Source organism: Ranitomeya imitator, chromosome 6 (assembly GCF_032444005.1).
Source record: "Ranitomeya imitator isolate aRanImi1 chromosome 6, aRanImi1.pri, whole genome shotgun sequence".
NCBI lineage: Eukaryota > Metazoa > Chordata > Amphibia > Anura > Dendrobatidae > Ranitomeya > Ranitomeya imitator.
In genome coordinates this window covers 246,249,794-246,262,032 of record NC_091287.1, presented here as the reverse complement: position 1 = coordinate 246,262,032, position 12,239 = coordinate 246,249,794, and the positions used below count along the sequence as shown (strand labels likewise).

The window sequence follows — 12,239 nt, the reverse complement described above, 5'->3', positions numbered from 1 at the left end:
GCAGTCGCACAAACACTCCATCCGCACCTGCCACTGTTGCACACCAGGTCTCCCATTATGGGGCAGCTACTGGCATACGTCAGCAGGCTGTATTGGCTATGAAGTGTTTGGGCGACAATAGACACACCGCGGAAGTTCTGTCCGAGTTCTTGCAGCAAGAAACGCAGTCGTGGCTGGGCACTGTAGATCTTGAGGCAGGCAAGGTAGTGAGTGATAACGGAAGGAATTTCATGGCTGCCATCTCCCTTTCCCAACTGAAACACATTCCTTGCCTGGCTCACACCTTAAACCTGGTGGTGCAGTGCTTCCTGAAAAGTTATCCGGGGTTATCCGACCTGCTCCTCAAAGTGCGTGGACTTTGCGCACATATCCGCCGTTCGCCTGTACACTCCAGCCGTATGCAGACCTATCAGCGTTCTTTGAACCTTCCCCAGCATCGCCTAATCATAGACGTTGCAACAAGGTGGAACTCAACACTGCACATGCTTCAGAGACTGTGCGAACAGAGGCGGGCTGTTATGTTTTTGTGGGAGGATACACATACACGGGCAGGCAGTAGGATGGCAGACATGGAGTTGTCAGGTGTGCAGTGGTCGAAGATTCAAGACATGTGTCAAGTCCTTCAGTGTTTTGAGGAATGCACACGGCTGGTTAGTGCAGACAACGCCATAATAAGCATGAGCATCCCCCTAATGCGTCTGCTGATGCAAAGTTTGACGCACATAAAGGATCAGGCGTCTGCACCAGAGGAAGAGGAAAGCCTTGATGACAGTCAGCGATTGTCTGGTCAGGGCAGTGTACATGACGAGGTACCGGGCGAAGAGGAGGTGGAGGATGAGGAGGATGATGGGGATGAGTATATTTTTAATGAGGAAGCTTTCCCGGGGGCACGGGAAATTGGTGGCGTGGCAAGGCCGGGTTCTGGTTTTTTGAGGGACACAAGTGACGTAGATTTGCCTGCAACTGCCCCTCAACCAAGCACAACCGCAGATTTGACAACGGGAACTTTGGCCCACATGGCGGATTATGCCTTGCGTATCCTCAAAAGGGACACACGCATTACAAAAATGATGAACGATGACGATTACTGGTTGGCCTGCCTCCTTGATCCTCGCTATAAAGGCAAATTGCAAAATATTATGCCACATGAGAACTTGGAACTAATATTAGCAACAAAACAATCAACTCTTGTTGACCGTTTGCTTCTGGCATTCCCTGCACACAGCGCCCGTGATCGTTCTCACACGAGCTCCAGGGGCCAGCAGACCAGAGGTGTTAGAGGGGCAGAAATCAGAAGTGGCGTTGGCCAGAGGGGTTTTCTGACCAGGTTGTGGAGTGATTTTTCTATGACCGCAGACAGGACAGGTACTGCAGCATCAATTCAAAGTGACAGGAGACAACATTTGTCCAGTATGGTTACAAACTATTTTTCATCCCTTATCGACGTTCTCCCTCAACCGTCATTCCCATTTGATTACTGGGCATCCAAATTAGACACCTGGCCAGAATTGGCAGAATATGCATTGCAGGAGCTTGCTTGCCCGGCAGCTAGTGTCCTATCAGAAAGAGTATTCAGTGCTGCAGGTTCAATACTAACAGAAAAAAGGACTCGTCTGGCTACCCAAAATGTAGATGATCTAACCTTCATTAAAATGAACCACAACTGGATTTCAAAATCTTTTGCCCCACCCTGCCCGGCTGACACCTAGCTTTCCTATGAAAAGGTCTTGCCTGTGGACTATTCTGAATGACTTTTCCAATCTCGTAATTTTCTTCACCTGATTGTCCAGCATACGACATGTTTCCACCTCACGAAATGGCCAAACTCCCCACACGGGGCCGTGCTATCGCCACTTTGCGCTTGGACCCTTGAGAGTGCTGTTTGTCTGAAGAGGTGGGTGTGGCCGCTTTTGGTCGACGGCACTGCCACTGGGTCCCTCATAGTACAATAAAGTGTCTCTGGCGGTGGTGGTGCGCACCCAACGTCAGACACACCGTTGTAATATGAGGGGCCCTGTGCCTGTACCGCCGGCCACAAGACAGTTCCCCCCCCCAGCTCAAACAGTGCTCTACCACTAGCAAAATTATCTCTCACAGCTTCACCAATGTGTAGTCTAGGCGCTGACATCCTTCAATGCCTGGCACTGACAATACCATTGTTTTGACATTTTTGTTATGTTAGGCCTTCGAAGCCTGTCTGCGGTCCCTTCTTTCTACAACTACTACACTGACCAGGCCACTGCTGGCCGTGTTACCCTGGAACCAATTTAAAAGTGCCTACAGTCAGCCCAATTTTGTTATGTTAGGCCTTCGAAGACTGTCTGCCGTCACTCCTTCCACTAGACTTCCACTGACCATACACTGCTGCCCATGTACCCCTGGAACCAATTTAAAGTGCCTACAGCCAGCCCAATTTTGTTATGTTAGGCCTTCGAAGCCTGTCTGCGGTCACTCCTTCCACTAGACTTCCACTGACCAGACCACTGCTGCCCGTGTACCCCTGCAACCAATTTAAAAGTGCCTACAGCCAGCCCAAGTTTGTTATGTTAGGCCTTGGAAGCCTGTCTGCGGTCACTCCTTCCACTAGACTTCCACTGACCAGACCACTGCTGCCCGTGTACCCCTGGAACCAATTTAAAAGTGCCTACAGCCAGCCCAAGTTTGTTATGTTAGGCCTTCGAAGCCTGTCTGCGGTCACTCCTTCCACTAGACTTCCACAGACCAGACCACTGCTGCCCGTGTACCCCTGGAACCAATTTAAAAGTGCCTACAGCCAGCCCAAGTTTGTTATGTTAGGCCTTGGAAGCCTGTCTGCGGTCACTCCTTCCACTAGACTTCCACTGACCAGACCACTGCTGCCCGTGTACCCCTGGAACCAATTTAAAAGTGCCTACAGCCAGCCCAAGTTTGTTATGTTAGGCCTTCGAAGCCTGTCTGCGGTCACTCCTTCCACTAGACTTCCACAGACCAGACCACTGCTGCCCGTGTACCCCTGGAACCAATTTAAAAGTGCCTACAGCCAGCCCAAGTTTGTTATGTTAGGCCTTGGAAGCCTGTCTGCGGTCACTCCTTCCACTAGACTTCCACAGACCAGACCACTGCTGCCCGTGTACCCCTGGAACCAATTTAAAAGTGCCTACAGCCAGCCCAAGTTTGTTATGTTAGGCCTTGGAAGCCTGTCTGCGGTCACTCCTTCCACTAGACTTCCACTGACCAGACCACTGCTGCCCGTGTACCCCTGGAACCAATTTAAAAGTGCCTACAGCCAGCCCAAGTTTGTTATGTTAGGCCTTCGAAGCCTGTCTGCGGTCACTCCTTCCACTAGACTTCCACAGACCAGACCACTGCTGCCCGTGTACCCCTGGAACCAATTTAAAAGTGCCTACAGCCAGCCCAAGTTTGTTATGTTAGGCCTTCGAAGCCTGTCTGCGGTCACTCCTTCCACTAGACTTCCACAGACCAGACCACTGCTGCCCGTGTACCCCTGGAACCAATTTAAAAGTGCCTACAGCCAGCCCAAGTTTGTTATGTTAGGCCTTCGAAGCCTGTCTGCGGTCACTCCTTCCACTAGACTTCCACAGACCAGACCACTGCTGCCCGTGTACCCCTGGAACCAATTTAAAAGTGCCTACAGCCAGCCCAAGTTTGTTATGTTAGGCCTTCGAAGCCTGTCTGCGGTCACTCCTTCCACTAGACTTCCACAGACCAGACCACTGCTGCCCGTGTACCCCTGGAACCAATTTAAAAGTGCCTACAGCCAGCCCAAGTTTGTTATGTTAGGCCTTGGAAGCCTGTCTGCGGTCACTCCTTCCACTAGACTTCCACTGACCAGACCACTGCTGCCCGTGTACCCCTGGAACCAATTTAAAAGTGCCTACAGCCAGCCCAAGTTTGTTATGTTAGGCCTTCGAAGCCTGTCTGCGGTCACTCCTTCCACTAGACTTCCACAGACCAGACCACTGCTGCCCGTGTACCCCTGGAACCAATTTAAAAGTGCCTACAGCCAGCCCAAGTTTGTTATGTTAGGCCTTCGAAGCCTGTCTGCGGTCACTCCTTCCACTAGACTTCCACAGACCAGACCACTGCTGCCCGTGTACCCCTGGAACCAATTTAAAAGTGCCTACAGCCAGCCCAAGTTTGTTATGTTAGGCCTTGGAAGCCTGTCTGCGGTCACTCCTTCCACTAGACTTCCACTGACCAGACCACTGCTGCCCGTGTACCCCTGGAACCAATTTAAAAGTGCCTACAGCCAGCCCAAGTTTGTTATGTTAGGCCTTCGAAGCCTGTCTGCGGTCACTCCTTCCACTAGACTTCCACAGACCAGACCACTGCTGCCCGTGTACCCCTGGAACCAATTTAAAAGTGCCTACAGCCAGCCCAAGTTTGTTATGTTAGGCCTTGGAAGCCTGTCTGCGGTCACTCCTTCCACTAGACTTCCACTGACCATACACTGCTGCCCATGTACCCCTGGAACAAATTTAAAAGTGCCTACAGCCAGCCCAAGTTTGTTATGTTAGGCCTTCGAAGCCTGTCTGCGTCCCGTTCTTTCAACTACAACTACACTGACCAGGCCACTGATGGCCGTGTTCCCCTGGAACCAATTTTAACTTGCCTACAGCCAGCCCAATGTTAGGCCTTTGATGCCTGTCTGCCGTCACTCCTTCCACTAGGCCTCCACTGACCTGTCTATTGCTGCCCGTGTACCCCTTGAACCAACATCATTAAATATAAAAAAAATTAATTTGATTATAAAAAATAAGATCGTGTTGAGATCTCAAATGCAGACATTTTAACAATCAAAACAAACACACAACAAATATCTGGAACTGTACTACAAAGGTCCAACAGCTACAATTTCTTTCTCCTGCAAGAAGTTAACTGAAAGTTTTTTGGAGTTGTTAACACAGATATGGCATCCACCGAGTGTTGTCCTGTCGCGTCTCCTTTAAATTATTTCCAATAAGATGTTAAACTATTAATTTAATAAAATCAATAATTAAAAAAATAATTGAGTAAGTCAAAAGCACATTGCAAATAAACATTAATTACAAATCAAGAAGCATGGCGCGTCCGAGGGTGAGTAGATACCGAATAAGAATATAATCACCCTCGGACGCGCAATGCTTATTTACAACAGCCTTCCATCCTAAGAATCAGCCCTTCCGTGGTGTAGAGAGAGGTTGTGTTACACTCCAAGGTGTTCCCCAGGTTGCCTTTCCTGAGCTTCGATCTTCCGGCTCTCGTTTAGTAGCTGTTGGAAACTACGCTGCATTAGGCCTACTAATTGTGTATGGGTGAAACAGTGGCGCATCTGCGGTCCCTCCTTCCACTAGGCCTCCACTGACCTGTCTACTGCGGCCCGTGTACCCCTTGAACCAACCTAATAAAATATTTAAAAAATTAATTTGATTATAAAAAATAAGATCGTGTTGAGATCTCAAATGCAGACATTTTAACAATCAAAACAAACACACAACAAATATCTGGAACTGTACTACAAAGGTCCAACAGCTACAATTTCTTTCTCCTGCAAGAAGTTAACTGAAAGTTTTTTGGAGTTGTTAACACAGATATGGCATCCACCGAGTGTTGTCCTGTCGCGTCTCCTTTAAATTATTTCCAATAAGATGTTAAACTATTAATTTAATAAAATCAATAATTAAAAAAATAATTGAGTAAGTCAAAAGCACATTGCAAATAAACATTAATTACAAATCAAGAAGCATGGCGCGTCCGAGGGTGAGTAGATACCGAATAAGAATATAATCACCCTCGGACGCGCAATGCTTATTTACAACAGCCTTCCTTCCTAAGAATCAGCCCTTTCGTGGTGTAGAGAGAGGTTGTGTTACACTCCAAGGTGTTCCCCGGGTTGCCTTTCATGAGCTTCGATCTTCCGGCTCTCGTTTAGTAGTTGGTGGAAAAGTACACAGCATTAGGCCTACAAAATGGGTATGGGGTGGAGAGAGATGGTGTGTTACACTCCAAGGTGTTCCCCAGGTTGCCTTTCCTGAGCTTCGATCTTCATGCTCTCGTTTAGTAGGTGTCGGAAAGTAGGCTGCATTAGGCCTACAAATTGGGTATGGGGTGGAGAGAGATGGTGTGTTACACTCCAAGGTGTTCCCCAGGTTTCCTTGCCATTGCTTCGGTCTTCCGACTCTCGTTTAGTAGTTGTAGAAAAGTACACAGCATTAGGCCTACAAAATGGGTATGGGGTGGAGAGAGATGGTGTGTTACACTCCAAGGTGTTCCCCAGGTTGCCTTTCCTGAGCTTCGATCTTCATGCTCTCGTTTAGTAGGTGTCGGAAAGTAGGCTGCATTAGGCCTAAAAAATGGGGAATGGGGTGGAGAGAGATGGTGTGTTACACTCCAAGGTGTTCCCCAGGTTTCCTTGCCATTGCTTCGGTCTTCCGACTCTCGTTTAGTAGTTGTAGAAAAGTACACTGCATTAGGCCTAAAAAATGGGTATGGGGTGGAGAGAGATGGTGTGTTACACTCCAAGGTGTTCCCCAGGTTGCCTTTCCTGAGCTTCGATCTTCATGCTCTCGTTTAGTAGGTGTCGGAAAGTAGGCTGCATTAGGCCTACAAATTGGGTATGGGGTGGAGAGAGATGGTGTGTTACACTCCAAGGTGTTCCCCAGGTTTCATTGCCATTGCTTCGGTCTTCCGACTCTCGTTTAGTAGTTGTAGAAAAGTACACAGCATTAGGCCTACAAAATGGGTATGGGGTGGAGAGAGATGGTGTGTTACACTCCAAGGTGTTCCCCAGGTTGCCTTTCCTGAGCTTCTATCTTCAGGCTCTCATTAAATTGTGGTTAAATGGAACAACTGCATTTGGCGTACTAGTTGGTTTGGGGCCTACTATCGGTGTCTGCCACTCCTTGCTGTTCTCCTCCACTGAACAAAGCTGTGCCGCCTGTTTACTACGGTTGCCAATTTTGAACTGCATTTCGACTACTTACTGATTTGGCCCTACTCTCTGTGTCAGCCTCTCATTCCAGTTGTCCTCCACTGCAATGCCCCCTGGTTATTCCTGTGTTACCAATTTTGAACTGCATTTAGCCCACTTTCTTCTTTGGGCCTATATCTGTGTTTCCACTTCATCGTGCCCATTGCCCAGCCAGTGATAGATGAGTCTGCTGGTACATTGACCCATAACGCAACATTCCCCGTGCACGCTACACAACAACATTGTGACCCTGCTGAAAGTCAGGTTGCTCTTCCCGCATACCATACCACCTTACACGGGGACAAAGAGGAAGGTGCAGATGAAAGTGCAGGTTCCTTCATCAGGTGGGGGGAGGAATACTAGTTGGCGACGTCACTGGCACAGGGCCTCTCATAGTACGCAAAAGTGTTGCTGCCGGTGGGAGGCGCCCCCGCCGTGCAAACACACCGCTGTACTTTGAGGGGCCCTGTGCCAGTGCCAATGCCAACGAGTGGGCCCCCCCTGCTTGCTCAGGTTCACAGCACTTGCAAAGTTGAAATACTTACCTCTCCCTGCTCCACTGCCGTGACGTGGTCCAGATTTCCTGGGCCCACTAATTACTTGAACCAGCCCTACCCCCCACAACTTTAGCCAAATGACCCCCAATTTCAAATGCCTTCCAATTATTATAAGGTAAATTACGCTTGACAAGCTTCATTAAGAAGAATGGATGGTTTTGACATTAAAATGGGCACTCTAGGTGTTTTCCTGGCCCCCACTCACTGCCGACTATGCTGCCCCATTGACTTGCATTGGGTTTCGTGTTTCGGTCGATCCCGACTTTACGTCATAATCGGCCGATTTCACTCGACCCGACTTTGGACATAGTCGGGTTTCGCAAAACCCGGCTCGACTCTAAAAAGGTCAAGGTCGCTCAACTCTACTCGCTACAGTCGATGTAATCCTAAATCCGGGGTGTAACGGAGATTGATTGCGACACATGTCTCGCAGCCAAAGATGGCTCTGTGCCGCTGCACTGCAGCATAATGAAGGCGCTTGGGGTCACGCTGTGACCCCTCGGGTTGTACAACTGCTGTAAGCAAGTTAAGAAAAAGGTTAATGGACTTCGGATTTCTTCTGACTCCCTTATCGCAGTTGAAGAACATTAGAGGTGACAAAGCAACGTCATTGACCTGCAGTTTGCTGCGATGTAGCAGTGACACAGAGTGATCTTTGACCAAGTTATCGGCGTTGCCGCCAAAGTTGTCGTCTAGTTGCAGCCTAAAAAACAGAGCTATTCTGAACTTTGCTGGAAATTCTTTATACAGTAGTTTCCAATGTAAACTCCATCAAGGGCCAATTATTCTTAGTGTGCACAGCATAACTCCAGCTAATCAGGAGAATATGCCTAAAAGCTGGCAGGGGGGAGATGGAGCGGCATAAATATATAATGAAATGACACATAACACAATGCTGCAAATCAGCCAAGAAAAAAGTAACACTAATAAAACGCAGAATACTAATTAGCTAGACAACATGATATTTATAGCAAAAGTGAAGACATACAGTACTTTAAAGTTTCTTGGGGATTATATATATATAATTTTTTTTTTTGCTCTAACCTCTTTGTTGTTGTCTCTGCTACTTTGTAATACAATCAGTGTCTGAGGTATGAAGTACCCACCAGGGAATCTATTTGCTAGGGATTATGTCACAGCATAAATGAAAGCATATTGTTTGTAATGCAATCCATTTGTATTCTGAGTTTGCAGTATTATAAAACCTTTCGATGTCTGAGGAATATTTTTAGAACATGAACAGAAAATAAAGTTATTTTGCTCAGCATCAAACATGCCAAGAACCTGATGACCGCTAAAGTCATTGGGCAATCTTGATGGCCAGTCCAAGCCTAATAACTGCCTTATAATAAACCATGTACTTTTAAAATAAAATACATTTGATGGATGACCTTCAAATGACCTTGAAAAGTCTCGCTTGTAAGATTCGAGAAATGTAAACCATACCTTCAGGGGAAGAACCTCTTTATTAATTCCAAAGAAGTATGCCATGGCTTGCGTCCACGAACAGAGTCCTGCCACATTTCCACATACTTTTTTGGCAGAGTCTAAATTATAGTCTTCCATATCCAGGTATGGCTGTAAAAGTTCTACCATTTCCTCAGTGATTGTGTCCTACAAGTGTACAATTAAAGAAAATGGTTTTAGATACAGATCATCCTCATTCATAATGTTAGAGAAAAAATGACTTAGACAAAGAACATTTTTAAGTTTTCCAGATTTCTCTCTTCCCTACATATCCCATAAGACTACAGATTACATGGGATGGTGAAACCGCCCACTCCTTCCTATCTACCCTTGTGACAATGACCACCACTTACGGATGTAGACTATAGATCTTAATTTTAGCTAATTTTGAGAATGTTATAGAATCCCTTTACGCAATTAGAAGCTGCATTGGAGAAAAAAATCTATATATCTTAGCTCCTTCACAAAAGAGTTTAAAACACAGTAAGATAAAGCAGACCATTTTATGCATTTTAGAAAACAACAAGATCAGTATTGTTGACCTTCAATGGCTGATAAATTATTTCCTCTTTGATGGACATCAAACATATGTCTGTTCCTAATTGCATTTTGGTATGAAATTCAATATTTCCAATAATCTGATTACTCAATCAATCCTTCTGAAAAGCTGCCCAGGGCAAGGATCTGATCCAACACTAATTCAAGCAGTAGTAAAATTTGGTGCTATCTCCAAAAATACAATGCTGAGCAACAATAAGCTCTGCATCACCCGCCACATTAGTTTGGCGCCTAATATAATGCAAATCAACATTCATGTGCAAGGATATGGGGGAGAAATTATTTTATTTAGTTTTACTGCATACATGTATTCTGTATAACTAAGTTCATTTACATGCAGTCCTGTGACATTTGTAAGCGTATATTAGCACTTGTATGTATGGTGGGTTTTTAAGGTATTGCTACCTGAGTTGCAAGAATGGATTTGATTTCCTATTCTACCAAGTAAATTAGTGTTTGGCAGAAAAATATTTTCTATAACTGATAAATGCTTGAGTTTTAGGTAAGGGTTAAATAATTAATGAATTAAATTCCAACACCTGGCCTATGTGCTTATAAGAATACAATTACCTCTGTATGTATGCTTTTATCTTTATATGTACCTGAAGAAAAGAGTGGTCCACTCTACAAACCTGCGCCAAAACCTGCAAATGAAATATGCCTTATCTTGGCTACAAGGTACACATAAAATGGCCAATTTATGCGCTAAACTTTCTCAATTTTTCATATTTCTAGTGCAGTAATGCAATTCAATTTTCATGTTTCATGTTTGCAGGTTTTGGCACTACAGTGTGCTACCCTATTTATTTGACTGAAGAAACGGAGTTGAATCAAAAAATAGGAGTATCCAGAACACCAAACAAAGACCAAAAAAAACCTAAATGGATACCAAACCTATTTCACTAGTAATGGACATAGTGACGGTTCAGGACATAAACATACAAAAAATCCGATGAGAAAAAAATGTGTACACAAGAACCAACTATATTAAAAATTACAATTTTTATTAGCAAAAAGCATAAGAAAAAACATGTAAAAACATGAAAGGTGTTAAAAAGTGGGAAACCAGAAACTGGCACAGGGACCCACCATAATTGCTACAGAGGCACTACAACAAACTACATACAAATGAGATAAACATAGTATACGTCAAAAATCTAAATGCGTAAGTACACAGTGCAAAAATAGCATCTCTACAGATGTAAAACAGACTCCGAAAAAGATCTCCAATAGTAGTATAAACCTTATTACCTTTAGGTGGGTGCCAATGCCAGCCCCTACGCACGTTTCGGCAGAAAGAAGAAGAAGGCAGTTTGGCACATAGGCCAGGTATTGGAATTTAATTAATTATTTAACTCTTACCCTGTAATCACATATCAAAATAAACATATAACCCCAGATACTAAGGTAAACACAGCGATTAGCAATAACAATGTATCCCAATTCAGCCTGTATGGTCCATACATTCATTGAATCATACAGGAACTAATGTGGACAATTTGAAAATCCAGAAACTTTCCCTATTCACCAATCATTGGTATCTCTAATATTTGTTCTATTATAAGTTCTAGATTGGTGAGGTTTTCCTTACACACGTGAAAAAAATGCCTCTACAAATTATGGTTCATAATCTCATTTTTTATATTAGACCTGTGTTTATTCATCCTGAGATGAATTGGCAAAGTGATCCGTCTCACATATTGAAATTTACATTGACACTGCAATACATAAATTACATACGAACTGTTACAATTTAAAAAACTTTTTACCAAAAAAACTTTCCCCTATAGCAACTGATACAAATTGCTTTCTGCCTGAATGTATCTATTTACAGTTCTTACATACACTGGTGTAATATAAAATATGGGATTATGAACTATAGTTTGCTTGAGGCATTTTTTTTCATATGCATGAAGAAAACCCTGTCAATCTAGAATTTATTACAATAGAATAAATACCGGCTAGTCATACTAATAGATTTCAAAGACTGGTGAATAGGAAAAGATTTGGGATTTTCAAATTGTCCACATTAGTTCCTGAAGGATTGAATGAATATATGGACCGTACAGGCTGAATAGGGATATATTGATATCTGTTTGTTATTGGTAATCGCTCTGTTTAGTGTCTGGGGGTATATGTTTATATTGATATGTGATTACATGATGAGGGTTACATAATTAATTAATATAAATACCTTCACCTGGTCTAAGTGCTTATTAGAATGCAATTCACTCTGTATGTATGTTTTTAGCTTTACTTGTACCTGATTAAGAGAGCAGTCTGCTCTAAAAATGGTTGTTTTATTATTGAAGGGAACCTGTCACCATTTTTGTGTCCTACCAGCTAAAAATATCATCTTACTCAGAGTCTGCTATGCATTCCCTAAATACTTATGTAACCCCCTGACTCCCGCTGTATAGCCCTGAAAAAAACTTTTTTTATTTCTCCAGTACTGTATTCTAATCAGGTCTATCCAGTCCAATGGGCTTGGTTTTGAGCCACTCCACTCCACCCCTTCCCCCAACTACTACTTGCTGTCCTGGACGTGGATGACGCCTCCTGCATCATCCTCATCGTCTTGACAAATTTTGTGCCTGCACAGGCAACACAGACAAATTGTATCTTGCGCTTCTGCAGTGTGATTTGCCCAACTGTGGGCAAAGCCGAAAAGCAGAACTGCGCATGCGCCGGTAAATGTATTTCCGGCT

At 44.4% G+C, this 12,239-nt stretch overlaps 1 protein-coding gene across 1 annotated transcript in view; it reads right to left on the bottom strand.

Annotated features, from left to right (window-relative positions):
* The window catches only part of LOC138642420 (dynein axonemal heavy chain 5-like), a 546,381-nt gene that overhangs the window by 151,906 nt on the left and 382,236 nt on the right, over window positions 1-12,239 (bottom strand). Inside the window, exon 60 of the mRNA XM_069730567.1 lies at window positions 8,953-9,120. Within this exon, the coding sequence (XP_069586668.1) occupies window positions 8,953-9,120 (168 nt within the window). The remainder of the gene's footprint in view (window positions 1-8,952; window positions 9,121-12,239) is intronic.